The sequence below is a fragment of the Nelumbo nucifera genome, chromosome 8, assembly GCF_055504915.1.
Source record: "Nelumbo nucifera cultivar China Antique chromosome 8, China Antique-T2T, whole genome shotgun sequence".
Lineage (NCBI taxonomy): Eukaryota > Viridiplantae > Streptophyta > Magnoliopsida > Proteales > Nelumbonaceae > Nelumbo > Nelumbo nucifera.
Window position 1 is genome coordinate 51,359,195 of NC_142656.1, and position 18,579 is coordinate 51,377,773.

An 18,579-nucleotide genomic window follows, 5' to 3' on the forward strand; every position below is an offset into this window, starting at 1 on the left:
ATGACTAGAAATGAAGAAATAGAAAGAGAAAATTATTACTATAAATGAAACATTCCTTACTAAACTTAAGTTATTGGGGTCAAAAGCTCTAGGCTGTTGGAAATGTTTTAGGGCATAACACGTCAACCAATTCAGTCTATGCTTATTTTTTGGTCAAAAGAACATTGAAGACAATTACTCTTTTACCCGACATTTATGATAATGTGTCATGTCCAATAACATTCTGCCCACCTTAATCCATCCAACTATTTCAGGTGGAGTATGTATGAGTTAATCCAACCAAGGTAATAGAACGTTCATTAACTTGATTACAAAAATAGAGAATCTAGAAACGGTAAATGATTGATTACAGTTCCATAAGTCTTTAAAACGTGATTTATAAAATTATTTTCAAAATTTTGGTTAACAGGATTAAACCTCTTTTCGATGAGATTATTTCCTCTTATCAAAGTGCTTTTATCCTGTTCATGAAATGTTTCATTCCATGAGGAGAAAGAAAAGAAATTCTGAAATTATGGCTTGTAAAATAGATATGGAAAAAGCCTATAATAGATTGGAGTGGATTTTCATTCAAAGTGTTCACCTTCAATTTCAAGGTTTTCAAACTGTCATTAACCTGGATGGTCGGACCATTCAGCCCGGGAACCATCCAAACAACCGGTTCCGTTTTACACCAAACCCGTTCTTTGGCCAAAAACCGTTGAAAAATTCAACAATCTGCTGACTCGGGCGGTCAAACCGTCAACCCGTTCAATGATTTTTGACCATTTTTTATTTTTTATTTTTTTAATTTGTTTATCAGAATGGGTCGTCCATTCAAATTGGACGGTCAAATCATCGACCCAGAATTCAGTGGCCATAATGGTTCTGTTTCCAGGTCATTTTTTAAAATGTTGATCAATTTCGTTTCCATTGACAATGGGTGAATTGGATTATGGAATGTATCAAATAAGTGTCATTTCAAACACTCATAAATGGGTCTCATACTAAAATAATTAAGGCTTCTAAAGACATCAGACAAGGGGACCCCTTATCCCCTTATATCTTTATGCTCTACATGTTCAGACCATTGACCTAGAAACCGGTGGCCATAATGATTTCATTTCCGGGTTGTTTTTCAAAACTTTGTTCAATTTGGTTTCCATAGACAATGGGTGAATTGGGTTATGGAATGTATTGAATAAGTGTCATTCCAAATACTCATAAATGGGACTCCTACTAAAATAATTAAGGCTTCCAAAGACATCAGACAGGGGTACCCCTTATCCCCTTATATCTTTGTGCTTTGTGTTTAAACCGGTGGCCATAATGGTTCCGTTTCTTGGTCATTTTTTAAAACGTTGTTCAATTTGATTTCCATAACCAATGGATGAATTGAGTTATGGAATGTATCAAATAAGTGTCATTCCAAATACTCATAAATGAGACTCCTAAAATAATTAGGGCTTCCAAATACACCAGACAGGGGGGACCTTTTATTCCCTTATATCTTTGTGCTCTGCTTAGAAGCTCTTGCTCATAAGCTGGAAAAGGAAGCTATTTAGTGGTGACCAACTTATTGGGTGTAAAATTGTAACGGGTGGTCCCACCATTCCTATCTTAAATTTGTTGATAACTGTATCATTTTCTCAAAGATTTCGATTAATGCATGTTTAAAAATAAAGGAAATTTTGGAAAATTTTTCTTTGACTTCTAGGCAGGCTCCAAATTTTGTTAAATCAACCATAAGTTTTTCTAAGAATATTTCACATAGATGCCAAAAAATTTTGTCCAGAATTTTGAAAATTCCTCTTAAAAGTGTGAAATATTTTGGAGCCCCTAGTATCAAAAGATCTTTTTAAACCCCTTTTGGATCGGGTCTCTAAGAAGCTCGTAGGCTGGAAAAGTAAAACCCTCTCCTTGGCGGGGAAACTCACCCTTGTGAGGTCAGTTTCGAGCATGATTCCCTAGTTTGTAATGAGATCCTTTAGAATCCCAAATAATGTTATTGATAATATTGAGAAGGTGCAAAGGAATTTTATCTGGTCAAACTCTAAAGGAAGGAAGCCTATCCATCTTGTTAACAAGAATAGAGTTTGTACCTCTAAAGCTTGGGGTGGTTTGGGATTAAAAAATCTCAAATGGATAAACAAGGCTTATTTAGCCAAGCTTGGTTGGAAAATCTTAACCAAGTAGGAAAACTTATGGGTTAAAGTGAAGGTTAGTAAATATCTCAAGAACAAGAATTTGTGGGATTCCAACCCAAGGAAGGGTATTTCTTGGGCTTGGAGAGGCATTCTCTCTTCCAGGAACGTCAGTCATTAAAAGAGGAATGGGATGGAATGTGGGTAACAATGAAAAAATAAATTTTTGAATGATATATGGGTTGGTAATTCTCCCCTTCTTGATGAGGTTGTCCATGAGCATGCTATGTTACATGCCCCCGGACCTAAGCTATAGCCCTTATCACAAGTGCAAAACCTGGCTCGGTCCATGATCACCCCTAGAATACAACCTTTGCAAACTAGTGGTCAAAGCTTATGAGTTCTTTTTCTGATTTGAAAAATCTTCTTATGAAGGAAAAAATAGTGATTCTTTTGTGGAACATTTGGAAAAATAAAAACAATCTTATTTTTAATAACAAGTCTAATCCCCCCTCATTCCTCTTAAATAAGGTTCATCACCTTTTCTGTAAAGTTGAGACTAATTAGTCTAAGGAGGGGATGGCGAGTGAGATTAAAAGTTGGAAGTCCATTGTGTGGAAAGCTTCAAGAATGGGAGTGGTCAAAATTAACTTTGATGCTTCTTGTAATCAGGAAGGTATGTGTTTGGTGACCTGTATTGATCGAGATTATAAAGGGTTAGTGCTTCACCTCAAAACATACTTCATAGGGAGTGCCTTAACATAGTTGAAGCATGGGCCGCGTGGGAAGCTCTAAACATTGCCATCAACATCAAGGATTTACCTATTGTGATAGGAGATTCGAAGCTCGTCATTGACCGCCTAAAATAATCTGTTGAACCACTGGAGATTAAGGAATGTCATTGAAGATTGTTGGAACCTGTGTTCTCTTTTGCTTGCTAGGATCTCGTTCGTCCATTCATATCGGTTCCAATACACGTGTTTATATGTGCGTACTGATGCCTTTACCTCACTTGATTTGGATCAGTTTATACAACAAGAAAGTGATGATCCAAATTCCCAACACGAGTATTTTTCAATCTATCATTAATCCAGCCAATTGAACTGATGACCCCCATGGCCCAGTTATAATCCCATTTAGGGTCAACCCACAATTGAAAAGTTAGCCCATCTAACCCATTTAGCATACTATCAAGTTTTTGTATTATGTTTTTGAATTCTTTGTATTGATGACATCCTTGATTGAGCAATTGATCCGAATCAATGTTTTAAAGTCGACCCACGATTCCAAACGCTTTGGCCACAGTTTTTGGATCAGTACTTTGATTGTCTAATTAAGACGGATAGCCCTTACGATTTCAAAAACAAAAAATGGTTAAAATAAAAATGGTTGTTTGCGTCTAACGAGTCAACAGTTCGACTGCCTCGGGTCAATGGATTTCTGACCAAATCAATCCTTTTTGGTAAATAAAGGTGAAATGGAACTAGTTGCCTAGATGATTTCTAGGCTGAATGGTCTAACTATATAGATCAATGGTGGTTCAAAAACCATGACCCAAATAATTGAATCGTTGACCCATTATCCTGAATAAAAGTGCTTCAATCTCGGGACCAGGTTTTAAAACATTTCACCGCATAGAAGGTATGTGGAATTTAGAAATGCTATTGCTCTTATATTGTATCCAATCAATTAAGATGGTATTTGATAGCATTTCCTTTTTCTTGGAAAAATGCTGCCCAATGAGTGTCACAAATAAGAATTTTTTTGCAATAGAGAATCCTTCAATTTGGAGTTCACATCTGCCCCCCATAGAATGTGCCTCAAAAATGCCCCACATGCACATCTTAGTGTGCATTGAGAACACCTCCCATACTTGTCAAGGGGAGATATTCCCAATACACATTTGGGATGCACTGTGGGACGTTTTTGGGTGCATTCTGTGGGGGGCAGATGTGACTTCCTCTATTTGATTGACTTTTTTTGCCATTTTTTAGGAAAATGTTGTTTAACTTTTTGTCTCAATTTTTGTGAGAGTAGTTTTTCAAAAAAAAAAAAGTTATTTTGGGTATTCTTTGTGAAGAAAACAGTTTTTTCATGGGAAATTTATAATTTATTCCTCTAACAAATTTTTATTTGTTATGTATTATCCCAAACCTCTCACCTATACTATCTTACCCTCAAAAACTTTATATTAGGTGTTTTCGTACATGAGTAGCACCCATGTGCCTTAAAACAAGAATAAACACTAACAAAATATTATTTTATGATTTTGTACAAATTTATTTGTTTTTCCAAAATCTAAGAAAAATGGCATTGTTACCAAACAATCCCTAAAAATTTTTGTCTCTATTCTTAAAAGTTAAAACACCAGAATAATTAATTGAAAAGAAAGGCGAATATTGGTATGAGATATGGTCAATCCCACCAATCTAGCTGTAAACCAGTAACCTACCGTTCTTTGCTAAGTTTCTACTTGGAAAGGGTAAATTACTAAAACATCCCCTGAAATTTTTTAAAGATACTGAAATCTCTCTTGAAGTTTGCTAATTTTAATTACCTTCTGAACATTTTGACAAAATTGCAACTAGACCCCCTTTATTAGCAACTTCTAACAAGAGAGATGAAAATGTCTAAAATACTCATGAAATTACTATTGAGACTGGTTTTTATGAAAAAACAATATAAATTTTGTAAATAACAAAAAATAAAGAATTTAAAGTTATAGCTTTAAATTTGAGTGATTGATATGAAGGGAAATTTTGAAAAATGAATCAATTTTAGAAAAAAAAAAGATTATAAGGATTTCGGGTAGCAATTCATATTAATAGAAAATTTGAAAAATAAACATTTTGGTCAAAAATAACTCCATGTGCATTTTAGATATTTTATGTCTATTTTTTGAGGATTCTAACAAAGGAGATGTATGGATGTTTGACATTTTCATGTCTATTTTTAGAAAATTCTAATAAAAAGGATCTATTTGCAATTGTATCAAAAAGTTCAAAAGAGGTACCAAATTGCAGGGAAAGGAAAGTTTCAGCAACAATTAGAAACTTAATGGGAGATTTAAGCAATGTACCCTAAAATACAATTTGTGTGTTTCTTTGGACTGGACGGTACAACCCATCCAAATCAAATTCAATTCGCATGATCCAACCCATACTCATTCAATAGACACCCCATGGGTTGCACCTGATAGAATATCACAACTGTGTATTCAGAACATCTCCCATTGACAAATTTGGGAGATGTTCCTAATGCATGTTGAGATGTGAATGTGGGCCGCCCTTTGTGGGGAGCAGATGTGATCTCCCTAGTCTATACTATATAAAAGTGGGAATGCATAGTGGAAGTTTTGTTGGATTAAAATTATCCCATATTTCATACTTAGGTAATAAAATTGATCAGCTTATATAATCTAGGTAATAAAATTTTTTAAATAAAAATAAATATAAAAAATTACAAAATGTAGAAAAAATTGGACACATTTATGATATTTTATTAGTGAAACAAAAAAGTATAATAAATAAGAATATTTTCTATTGATAATGAAAATTAAATATAGAATTCAGAATTGAGCAAAACTGAAATTATTTTACTATTTGGCAAAGATCCATAGTTTGACTTTTAGGTCAAATTTGTGAGTGTTGAATGCCATAAATAAATAAATATTAATAAAATATCAAAGTACAAAATGAAAAAAAAAATGAATACATTTTTGCAAAAGAACATTCAGGCACATGTATAATATCATATAATTATCATATTAAACAAGAAGTAAGTGTGACATAGTAGAATTATTTTTACACATAGAAATACAAAAAGAATTATAGAAAAAATTGAACACATCTATAATTATATGTTTACACTATTATTAAAAATATGAATAAAATTATGAAACGTTCTTTTTACTAAAATACTCAATTTTGAATTTAGTTCATATTTAATTGTGATGTTTAAATTGTAAATTGAACTACTAGGGGTGTCAATTGGATTGGATTTGGTCTAATCCGCTCTAGTCCAACGTGAGTAAATTACAAATGGACTAGATCTAATCCAATCCAATAAATATTTTGGACCAGTCCAGTTCAATGTTTGGACCATCCAATCTGTTCAAATTCGTTTTAGTTTAGATTGGTTTCAACTCAAACCTGATCCATTGACCCCCTATATTCTTATCTTATATCAATGAACTAGATATTGACTTAATCCAACCTAATTCAATATAAATTTATTACGGTCGAACTGGGTCTAATCCAATCTAATAAATATTTTGGACCATATTGGTCCAATCTAGTATGTCTTGTTGGTCCGTCCAATTCGTCCAAATTAATTTGCCTCTGTGGCCAAATCTAGTCCATTGACACTCTTACTACTACTTTTTCACTATTTGGATAATACCTTAGTTGACCAAAGCTTCCATGTGATTTTCCTCTATGGCCAGTGACTTCAGATCACGTCGACACATGTTAGCACAACCGCATCACAAAGAGGCCTCATGATGAAGTAGAGTCTTGCACGGACAAGGAGACACAACCCACTAGGAAGAGTAGGACCTACTAAGAACCTCGATGGGTGACCTCATCCAAACAACCCCGCATACCTCATCCGACTACAATACAGGTATTCGGTCTATATAAAGAAAATCTCCCTCTCAAGGTAAGCTCTTTGGGATCTAGCACCCATTACGTCATTACTCGCTTCGGCTTAGACCAGCTCTCTATTTGCTCAGCCCAACCAATCTCTCTCTTCATTACTAACTTGTCCTTCCACCTTGACCTTGTCAAATTGATAGGACTATCTGCTACGTATTCGACTCGGCACAACTTGGATCCAACAACATCATTCACCTCATTTTTTTATCTCTATTTAAATCTTATATTTATTTAATAAATAAATAATACACAAAAAAGATAAAAACATTATAAAAAGAAAAATCCGAATAAAACTATCAATAATAATTAAAGTTTTACAACTCGATTTAATGATATTTATGATATTTAAATTAAATTTTTTATATAAATAGATTTAGATTTTGCCATCTTTGTTCTGATAATAAAAATATAAAATATAAAAACAAAAAAGATAAAAATACATATGCATAGTTTTTTATACATTATTAGTATCATTATGATTAAAAGCGATTAACACAGGGACTTGTCAGTCATTTACACTTCATTAAAGGAAATTTTTGTAATTTAGGTTCACTGAAACATGTTCCGTGTTTCTGTTTGAGGAGCGAGTCTGACAATATTCTCTCTGCAACTCTGTACGTCCCGTCTATTTTTTCTAGCCTTTCGACCTTTTCGGTTTCAAATCCAACCCGAGAGAGCGAGCGATAAAGAGATAGAAGAACGAGATTCATCAAACAAACATTGAAATTATTAAAAAAAAAAAGAAACCACAGAAAGTCTTCTTTTTCAAAAAAAATGGAAATTTCGAATTTATTAGCACTCACCACCTCCTCCTGTGCTTGTCTTAATCCATTTTTAAAAGGGATTTGTCTCATCTTTGATCCTAGGGTTTCTGAGATTTCTCGGGTTTCAGAAATCTCGACCGCCTTACGTGGTGAAGGTTTTCTTAATTTCTTCCGGTTTTTTCCAGCATTCCAAGATTCTTGTTGGAGACAATGACGGTTCTCTGAAACTGCTTATTAGTTTATTAGCTAATCATCTGTACTTTTGGGGCTTTTCTTAAGCTTTAAGGTACTTCGGAAATGTGGTTTGGAGCTTTTCCAGTTGTTTAGAAAGTTTGAGAGATGGTGCTTTATGAGTAATGAAGGCCTGCAGATCTTATAAGACTTGAAGCGTGCACTTGAATGCTGTTTTAAGGTGCACGAGGCGCGACTTCATTCAAAGCTTTGCAGTGTTTCAGAAATCCTGAAGTTGGCGGGAAATGTACGTGGAGCTTTCTGTTGGTCGAGACAGAAACGGGGCTACAGCTGTCGCTTTTCAATGGGAATCTCGTGCTAAGTGTTTTGAGCTTGCTTAGATTTCATACATTGTGCCGAGGGGAGTTGCAGGAGATTTCTAAAGAAGGAAGCCGGATCCAGAGGTGTTTTAAGCAGTTTTGAGAGCTCTCTTGGCTCAGAAATATGAAATTCTTGTAGAGTTTTTTTTTTTTTTTTTATTTATTTGTGAAAATGGTGGATTTGCTGCTTTCAGGGTCTCTGTTGCTTTCTTTTCTTGCTAGTATCTCAGCTTTATAGTTTATTCTTACGTGATCCCCTTTTCATTTTCAGGAAAAAGTATTCTCATTATTCTTCGAACGAGGAAGTTCTGTTTCTGTAAAGGGAACTTTTTTCTGCTGTGAATCTAGAGTTGAAGTACTGTTCTAGATCCAAGTTGTGCTTCAGGAGGAAGAAACCGATCTTTGAAACGCTTTGAGCAAAAAAGAATCTGGGTTGATTAGTTTTTGAAGTGGAAAAGTTTGTTTGCAAAGATCAGAAAGTCAGATGGATTTCTTTAAGGTGAAAAAGTTCAGGAAAGCTCATAAGCCTGATCCGGAGAAAGATCAGGAGGATAAGCCGGTGACCCCACCAGAGGAAATGAAGACTGAGAATGGAGATGACTTGACTAAATCGTCGAAGGTTGATCCTGCAGCCGAAGCTGAGGATGATGATGACGATGATTTTATAACTAAGGAGGTGAAGAGGCGGCTGAAAGAGCTGAGAAGGAACAGTTTCATGGTGTTGATACCTGAGGAGTCATGCGCTGAAGAAGAGGAAGAGGAGGAGGAAACAAGCTCAAGTGAGTGGAAGGAACCGGAAGTGGAAAATGGTCGCCCATGGTGTCGGTTTGATACGGTTTATGACAAGTACTGTGAGAGGATGCTGTTCTTTGATCGAATGAGTGCTCAGCAACTGCATGAAGCAGGTAAACTGTTTTTTTTTTTTTTCGGGTTTAATCACATTTCTTATTTCTTTCTTTTTCATCCATTATTTTTGCCCAAGGATAACATGATCCACATCATCTTTGTATGGCACCTTGGTTTCAACATATCAAACTTTCAAGAGTTGTAGATGTTAATTATGCAACGGTTGACGTTTAAAGTTGATGTTTAAAATCGATCAAGTACTTCAATCTGAAGAACCTTTCATTGGTTAATCTCCTTGTTCAAGATTTGTTTAAGGGGCTATTTAGGATCTGCTCTTGGAAGATTATATACTGTGGTTGATTCGGCACTTGAAATACTCAACTGGTATCTATTTTTTAAATTTGATTGGGTACTACAATGATTCTTTTCCCTACCAAATAAGTTCTTAGTTTACTAGTTGTTGAGCACTTGTTGAATCTGAATAAAGTTGGGTTCCTATATTGTCTTAAGTTCACTTTGTAGTTTCCTCTGCCCTTGGATTTTTGCATCCTGTAACATGCCACTCTTGCATTTGGATGAGTTTCAATTTTGAATTCCTAAGATGGGCATCGTCAATTTTTATGTTTAATGGCCCAAGTTGAGTATTCTTAATTCTCCAATTGCGAGATGAAATTCTATCCACTTAAATGGTTTATTTGGATCTGAATATGGGCAATTTCTTTCTTTATGCAATAGTTTCAATTAATTTTTTTGAACTCTTTTGTCTTTGAATCCTTATAAGCCTTTAATTCTCTTGCATGCCTTGTAAGTTCAGCCATTTGGGTGAAAAATTATAGACTGACGGAAATGCAGGATGATTAGAAATCAATAGTTAACAGGTTATGTGGTTGCTATGCTCTTCCCAGTGAAGGTACTTGCTGGGAGATGCTAAGGGCCTATGACTGCGTGCAATGGCATAATTTCCCATGGCAAGGATAGGTTCATTTTTCAACCCAGTGATCACTTTTCACATTCAGTTATCACAACTACTTATTCATCTTGTTCTCCATTGCTGTAAGAAGGATATATGTTGAAAATGTTGTGTTAAATTCATAAAAGTGAGTGGTCGCTGTGATCTTACCCAGCTAATCCCTTTTGTGGTAAATATCTTAAGTTGTACTTCCAGATGCAATCTGCAGGAGGCTGAATTTTACCAGTTTTGGGGACTGCTTATATGCATGGTCCACCAGATGGAACATTATGATACATGTATATGTTATCAGTTGATGATGCATCAAAATAACCATCGTACTTTGCCAGGGACATACTCTTAATCTCTTATAATAGGGCATTTGGACAATGGGGCTACAATTGGGTACAAGTGGCTTGTTTGAGCGTTCAGAAATATTAGTGTATGATCTTGCAAGTGGTTTTGGGCATTAGGATCCAATTTTGTATCCTCAAGTAACAAATATCAATCAACATCTGAAGCAATGTCTGCCCTATTACACATTCATTACATTTTCTAGTAATGCTGGCAATGTGCCATTTTTGGTGTTTGCACTTTTGTCCAGTTGCTTCATATTCTTGATGAATTGACAGGAAAAAAAAGTTGTTTCAAGTAGTTCAGTTAATCCAAGTCATATTGGTCAATTGCAGCTTTTGTATGATCGGTAGTGCAAAATCATACTTATCTGCTAAGGACTAAACAATCATGTTTGTCTGGCATTCTATCTTTTCATTCAAAATCCAAATATTTGTATTGATAAAGCAAGTGCTTCAACACTGCAGACAACCAGTTTTTAGCCTGTTGACAAGATAATCAGAATGAATTTGTACGCAGGTAAATAAATACTGAATAAAAACATTTTCTTGTTTCATCGATTTGCAGTTAATTCTGTAAATTCAGTTTACCTCCCAGCTTCTCTATGTGCTTCTAATCTGAAGCATATTTAGATTCCTTTTATTCAGAATCTTTCTGAGCAGTCTCATTTTCCCTGTTAAGTAGAGTTCTTTGGAAACTGAAAATTCAGTTTTTGAACCCTATTGGCAACTCAGGCTTATTGCATCTCAGGATCCCAACTTCCAAGTACTCCATCACCAAGATCTACACCTAGGAAGCTGACATCTGCCCTTCGCAATCTTTCTTTCAAAAAGCGGGAAGAACCACAAGATGATAGTGATCACCTACAGCAGAAGCAGGAGAATCCACTCCAAGATCTTGAAACAGCATATGTGGCACAAATATGTTTAACTTGGGAGGCCCTTCACTGCCAATACACCCAGTTGAGCCAGAAAGTCTCATCCCAACCTGAAAGCTCCACCAGCTACACCCATGCTGCTCAGCAGTTTCAGCAATTTCAGGTTTTGTTACAAAGATACATTGAGAATGAGCCCTTTGACCAGGGGAACAGGGTCGAAATATATATTCGAACAAGAAATTCCTTGCCTAAGCTGCTTCAGGTTCCAAGTATTCAAGGTAAATATCATTGCAGATGGATTCATAAACTAGCTTGGTTAGCCTTCTATATGAAATGCTGAACCCGCCATTTAGCTGCCCTTGGATTATTTATTCAATCCAGGCTTACCTACTTGAAAGAGAATGGGGTGTGTGTGTGCGTGGTTGGTTGGTTGGAAGATGTTATTAAGAAAACAAAGTGGATTTGTATCCTACTATTGTAAATTGATTTCCCTAAGGATGTTTTTTTCCCAGTTCTGGACCAGAAAGAATTTGAAGAAGAATCAGATTTGCCCGTCCTTGCCTCTGACCTAATTAGGATAATTGAGGACTCAATCCTGACCTTCCGCCTTTTCCTGAAGATGGACAAGAAGAAATCAAGTGCTCTTAGTCTATTTGGAGGCCAAAACCAGATAGAAAGCCCACTACATCAGATTAAATCTTCTCTTGAAAAGGTAAATCTTTAACTTTGCTCAACTCTGATACATAACCTACTGACTAATATTGGCCATTCCCACATAGACAAGGCAGCGTTTTTGATGATGATGATGATAATAGCTGCCTAGCTGGCATCCCTGTCCTTTATTTTAGAATAAAGTAACTTGATTCTATTATAGTCGTATAATGCTTCCAGCTATCTGGATCATTGTTTCTTGGTGGAACTTGTATTGGTTTCTTATCAATGTACTTGTCTCTATTCTTTAGCTTCGATTACAATCTCTTGTTGCATAACAGGACTTTTAAGTTCAAAAAAAGGAAATCTTTTTTATATATCCCTACATAGACTGGACAAAGTGAACAGTGATTATGGTAAACTGAAGTTTTATTTTCAGTATGGTTGAAGGAAAGCTTGTAAACCTGATTGATGCTATGAGAGTTCAACTGTATCAGAAAATCATGGTATGGGAACTCAATTCACATTGTAGTTTGAATAATAAGCTGGTAAAACTTGTAAACGTGTTCCACTAAAATATCAAAAAGAATATCTAGTACAAAGAGATCCAGCATAACCCACCACATGATGACAACTTTCCCTATGAGCCAGAAATAGGGATGTGAATAGGATGAGTTAGTCATATAAGTCTGAAGAACATTAAGGAGTCCTTTTGGGGATTCAAATCTTTTGTTCCATGTTATAGATCTTAATGCATACATCGATTTATTGTTATTTTTTATTGATGTAGATCTTTACTGTTATGCATGCGAATTGTTGAGGAAGAGTATATAACCTGATTTCTAGAAACTGATTCACGTTTCAACCAACCTTTGGACTGCAGAAAGAGACTAAACTGAAGGACATTCGTAAAAAGAAGGGGTTGAAAAAGAAATCTTGGCCTGCAACATTTGAGGAAATTGAACTATTTTTCAGCCTCATCGATGTTAAAGTCATATCGAGGGTTCTTAGAATGGTAAGGATAAGCAAAGAGCAGTTATTTTGGTGTGAAGAAAAGATGAACAAGCTTGATTTATCAGGGGGTAAGTTGCAGAGAGATGGGTCTTCGCTGCTGTTTCCATGTTAATGATCATGGTCTACCATCTTGCAACAAAAAGTTTGAGTTCCTGCTCTCAAAATCATATATTTACTATATGTTTGATCTATACATATAGATAAATATGTTACATATTGGTTCATGTATTTACTTGTGAGTCTGTAGATACCAGTAAACCAGACATACCATGGCAATATGGGATCTCTATGGGATGCTCTCTTTATTTTGTATCTCTCGGCCAAATTCTTGGGCCAAACCCTTGTTCCCATTTGTCCCCAATAATGATGATTACAATTTATATTTTAGAAAAAAAAATGTGGTAATCTTTGTAGAATCCATGTTTTTATTATATAGAAGAGTGAACTTAGGGCAGTAGCAAGTTGATAATGTTGATCTTTGGCTATTTACACACATGGCTATTTACACACCACACACGAACAGAGTGACAATCTCCTGCTCTTGTTATCATGGACCAAGTCATTCCAATTCCTGTATTAAAATCAACTTGGAAGATTTAGTGATATATTTCCAATGGATTCAACGGTCTATGTTTTATCTCCCGTCTTTTGGTAGCTTAGGAGTCTGTTCTGTGGACCCGTGGATTCACTGGATGCATGAACTCGCTAAAAAGAGCTGATCACGTTGGTTTGGACTTTTGGCCGTTAACCAAAGTGGCCGGTTGAATTGGACACAAAATGTTGAATCCACATTTTGTTTTTCTCTCCCACGGAACCCTACCCCATAAGCACGGGCGAGCTCAATCCACACCAGTGTCAGTCAAATCGGAAGCCATTGGCAGCGAGAGGAGTTTTAATCTGTCGGTAAGTTTTCTGGCCACCAATTTTCCTCGTACTCTTCTTTTTCTTCTTCACAATCTGGAAGGTGTCATAGGAACCAGCTGGTCTTAAATTGCCACCACGTTTCCTTGTCATTGGTTATTCAATCCCACGAACTGCTTATTGAACGTTGTCAAGTTAAAAGTCGACTCATTGAAGAGAGTATGCATACTATAAAATCATATTTATTCATTTTCTTTTTTTACTTTTCATTCTTTATATAACAAAGTAATAAGCAGAACAAACAGGGGAAAATGTCCCTGAACCAACGCAGAAGGAAGCTCTGCTTTTCCTTAAGTTTCTTGGGTTGTTTCTTCACATGGTTTGTTCATCTAAATTTTCTCTGCACTGATTGTATCAATCATCTTAGTTGTATTAATCCTTCATTCCCTCGTAACTAATTTTGAACTTTTCTAAATCAAACATCCTTTTGAGTTTATTAAATCAGGCATCAACTTTCTGTGGCATAATTTTAGTTAAATACCATTTAAATTATTATTTGAAATTTTGTTCAAATGTGCTAAGTGTTAAATCAAATCGATCATCTATTGAGTTATATATTGGGCTTCAGTTATCACTTTGTCAACTCAGGCTGCATGCTCCAAGCCGAAGACCTCGCATAATATTTCATCCAATTGTCATTTCATTTTTTTTTTTTTTCTTTTAGGGGAAGTATACGAAATTCATTAATCAACCAGAAAACGATTACACCTGGTTGAACTCATTACAAGCACAAAGCAGTAAAAGAGGGTTAAATAGACATTCTCCTCTCAGCATACAACTACTGGCTAGGAATTTCTCTTTCTTATTTGGTAACTCACTCTTCCCAGTTTCATGGCCGTATTAAGGCCCAAAATGATTTAAAGCTCAAATAAGGGAGCTCGCAATGGTGTTTGGTTTTGTGGCCATTTATTTGAAAAATGGTGTTAATTTATTATCATATAGTTATTTATTCCAAAATGTTATTCGTATGGTGTTTGGTGAGACCATTTATTAAATAAATGTTTTTTTTTTATTTGTGTGAGAGCCAATCATTAGGAAAAAACATTATTTAATGTTTATTCCAATACTATTAAACTTATGTGGTGTCTAAAGGTGCTTAAATGTCAAACAAAACCATATAAACATTTATAATTTATAAACCATTTTCTTAATTTTCAAGATAAAAATACTACAAAACATTTATTAAATAAAATTCATGATATTAAACAGCCCTAAACCATCATATCAACCAATCATTATTACATCATAAGCTAAAGGTCCACACAGGGCACCTTACACCGATCTCACAGGCACATCCCATCATGCATTGGAAACATCTTCCATACTAATATGCTATTATTTATGGGAACCCAAAGCATGGTGAGATGTGCATGTGAGGCGCCCGGCATAAGGAGCAGATCCCAGTTCCCACACAATGGTCATGGGGGTATTTGTTGAAAATGATTGGCCCAGGTTACATCATTCTTCAATCAACACATCACAATCATCGTATTGGGACATCTAGATATCATACACTTTACTAAATAGTATGCAACGGTGAAATAGGATTATGTAACCAACCCATGTAATTAGGACGAGGCTTAGATGATGATGATAATTATCCTTTGTTTTAGTTAATTATGTGTAGGTAACTAGGCATCTATAAAGGCGTACATTACTTCCCATAAGAGTTGTCACACTGTAGGTGGAAACCTTTCTACTCAATTTTCTGTCTTCCAAGGCAAATAAAAAATTTTAGAAAGAACATAAAAAACACCTCAAACGCTAGAAACACCATGGCATTCGCTATTCAGTCCTAAATAAAGTACATGTAAGATTGCCTATTTGCTCAGTCCTGATTATGGGTTATTAGCTAATGGAAACAAAATCTTTAATCCTCGCTAGCATTTGCTCAAGCATTCCAACCTCCCCTGCATTCTTGTACACATTGAAATGGGTGGTGGTGAAAATTAGGGTTGCAAGTCAGACATGTTGGGCCGGTTTAAGCATATAGATATGTTCATGTAGAGTACCATGATTGTTTATGTCCATCTGATGAAGATGGCCAACCTTGAGCTGTAGCCAAGGCTAATAGGCAATGTATGTTTACGAGTTGAGCGATTGGGGCATAGGTGTCGGTGTAATCCACACCCTCAATTTGGGTGTGCCCTTTTGTTATGAGTCGAGCCTTGTAGCGCTCAATGCTTCCATCGGGTCGACGCTTGATCTTGTACACCCATTTACAGCCTATGAATGTTTTTCTTGGTGGTAATTCACTAAGAGTCCATGTACGAGTTTGCTCAAGATCTTGTAATTCAACCTACATGACCTGTCACCAACACTCATGACATTAGGCGTGTATGTAAGAAGTGGGTTCAAGAGTCACATCAATAATTTCAGAAGTATGGGAAGCCAAAGCTTTTTATGTAGTGAGTTAATTTGATATAGGGTATGCTAGTCTAGAAGTGGGCCATGTTTGGAGAAAAGGACAAATGAAGTCATTAAGATGAGATCATGGTTTGTGGACCTGGACAGCTCTATTGGTCATAGGTCCACGATCAAATGAAATGAAAGAAATGTGCTCACTAGAAATCTGATTATCAATTTGAGTAATTGGTAGAGCATCAAGCCCATCAGTGGGTGGATCATTAGTGACAATATCAGGCCCACAATTAGGGGAGGCAAGTGGGGATTCCAGCAATGGATTTAGTGTGCCATCAGAAGTTGGGAGGGGAATTATAGGTGAATTACTTGTATCAGTAGTCTAAAAAGATATAAATGGGAAGCTTTGCTCGCAGAAAGTCACATCCCGTGAAATAAAAATTTCTTGGTGTTTAGATCATGTAACCGGTAACCTTTCTAGCTACGTGGGTAGTCGATAAACACACATCATCTTGAACGAGAGGCACCCAAAGGCCCACAACTGTTGATAAGAAGGTGTTCGGTTGAGAAGCAAATGGAAGGGACTTCTGCCATGGAGTATTGAAGAGGGAAGCTGATTGATTAGGTATGCAGCTGTCAATATGCATTCGCCCCAGAATTGGATGAAAGTTCAACTTGAAACCTCAGTGCCCTGGCCATCTCTAAGAGGTGTATGTGCTTCCTTTCCATGACCCCATTTTGTTGAGGAGTGTTCACGTAGGAGGTATGGTGCAGAATTCCATATTGCATCATGTAAGCTTAAACTAGACCAGACATGAATTCAACTCCATTTAATAGTAATATGGTATTGGGTATTAACCATTACAAAAAAGAAAAAAATAAATGCATAAGAATTAGATTTACTTTTTAATAGATATACTCAAGTTGCTTAAGAAAAATCATCAACTATTGTAAGAAAGTAATGAGCACCAATGTGGGTTGGGGTTTTGTAGCCACCCCATACCAGACATGAACTCAACTCCATTATCAAATCTAATGCATTTAATAGTAATATGGTATTGGGTATTAACCATTAAAAAAAAGAAAAGAATAAATGCATAAGAATTAGATTTACTTTTTAATGGATATACTCAAGTTGCTTAAGAAAAATCATCAACTATTGTGCACCAATGTGGGTTGGGGTTTTGTAGCCACCCCCCCCCCCATATATATCACAATGTATGAGTTTGAAAGGAGACTCAGAGTGAGAGGTAGTGATTGGAAATGATAGGCGTGTTTATTTTGTCCACATACAAACATTACAACATTTATTGCTAGGTAAAGTAACGTTTAATTCTGGGATTAAAGACAATTTGTTGTATAAAGCATGTCCAAATCTGGAATGCCAGAGGCTAGAACTGCAATCACGACTGGAATGTAGAGCAATTAGTGGTGAAGGCACAAGCACACTAAAGTAATAGAGGCCATCAAGCATCTTGCCCACCCCAATCACTTTCTTGGACATCAAGTCCTATAAGATACAACATGTGGGGAAGAAAGTAACAACACAATTCAACTTTGATGTAATCTTATTGATAAGAGGTTACATCGAAATTCTGGTATGAATAACACATCCTTGGGATAAAATCATTTTTGATGGAAACATCTCCTTTGAGAGTGGACAAGGAGGAGAGTTTTGCTGGGTAATTGTATATGTCGAGGTTATTCCTCTAGGGAAAGAATAGTTTGGTGGTTGGATCCAAGAGGAGCCATATGATCCAAAGTTGTCTAAAAGCCAAGAATTAGACTGCAAAATGTAGTGAGAGTAGGAAGGCTTACCAACAAAATTTTATGAGATTCCTGACTTTTCTCCATTTAGTAGGTGAAGAAGTTGAAGATATTATTCAAGATTGAGGCCAGGAATTGGTGACGAGGTTTCAATTACTGCAGTAGTTTGAACTGATGTCGGTGTCATGGAGCTGCCAAACCCACCAATACATTCCTTAAGGATGCCTTGCTTCCTTGTATTTTTCCTTTTCACTTCCCAATTGTAGGTTATTCCATGAGTACATAGCATCGATCATTATAATGCCCTTGTTTCTTGCAATGCTCGCATCAAATTTTGGGTCGTTCTTTTTTATTCTTGTTGTTGTTGGGACAAAATGATCTAGCTACATGTAGTGCTGTTGCATCAATGGTAGGAGTCCAACTGCTAGCTAGTGCCTAGTGTTTCTCTTCTTGAGAGGCCAGTGCATAAATACATCCTATGCTGAGCAGAGGATCCATACCGAGTACTGATCATATTGAAACGATCACTTGGTGCAATAAGAAACTGGTATGCGTTCTTTCTCCTTTTCTACCAAGAATTCCTTTCTCGTGTCACCGCACGAGCACATTGGAGTCATTGTGTATGTTGCGAGTTCATCCCAAATCGCTTTCATCTTGGTATAATAGATGGAGACTAGTAACTTTTCTTGTTGTAACAGTATCAGCTCTTGCTTCAGGTGAAAGATGCACAGTATTTTCTTGCAATA

General features: G+C 36.0%; 1 protein-coding gene across 3 annotated transcripts; it reads left to right on the plus strand.

Annotated features, from left to right (window-relative positions):
• Nucleotides 1-7,482: 7,482 nt before the first annotated feature.
• Nucleotides 7,483-13,253, plus strand: LOC104601547 (uncharacterized). 3 transcript variants are annotated; one of them, XM_088893444.1, is made up of 5 exons: nucleotides 7,483-8,228; nucleotides 8,365-8,998; nucleotides 10,993-11,397; nucleotides 11,632-11,831; nucleotides 12,654-13,253. In XM_088893444.1, the coding sequence occupies exons 2-5, from the start codon at nucleotides 8,578-8,580 to the stop codon at nucleotides 12,894-12,896; spliced, it is 1,269 nt and encodes a 422-aa protein (XP_088749570.1). In that variant the 5' UTR covers nucleotides 7,483-8,228; nucleotides 8,365-8,577; the 3' UTR covers nucleotides 12,897-13,253. The 3 variants fall into 3 exon arrangements, with proteins under 3 accessions (XP_088749570.1, XP_010263215.1, XP_088749571.1); XM_010264913.3 differs by having other exon boundaries at nucleotides 7,483-8,177; XM_088893445.1 differs by lacking the exon at nucleotides 7,483-8,228 and adding an exon at nucleotides 8,271-8,288.
• Nucleotides 13,254-18,579: the final 5,326 nt, after the last annotated feature.

Bases quoted from the DNA above. Each gene is read 5' to 3' on its own strand.
- LOC104601547 (XM_088893444.1), top strand. From the start codon at position 8,578: ATGGATTTCTTTAAGGTGAAAAAGTTCAGGAAAGCTCATAAGCCTGAT. The intron at 8,999-10,992 runs GTAAACTGTTTT...ATTGCATCTCAG, and splicing joins TCAGCAACTGCATGAAGCAG to GATCCCAACTTCCAAGTACT. The intron at 11,398-11,631 runs GTAAATATCATT...TTTTTTTCCCAG, and splicing joins TCAGGTTCCAAGTATTCAAG to TTCTGGACCAGAAAGAATTT.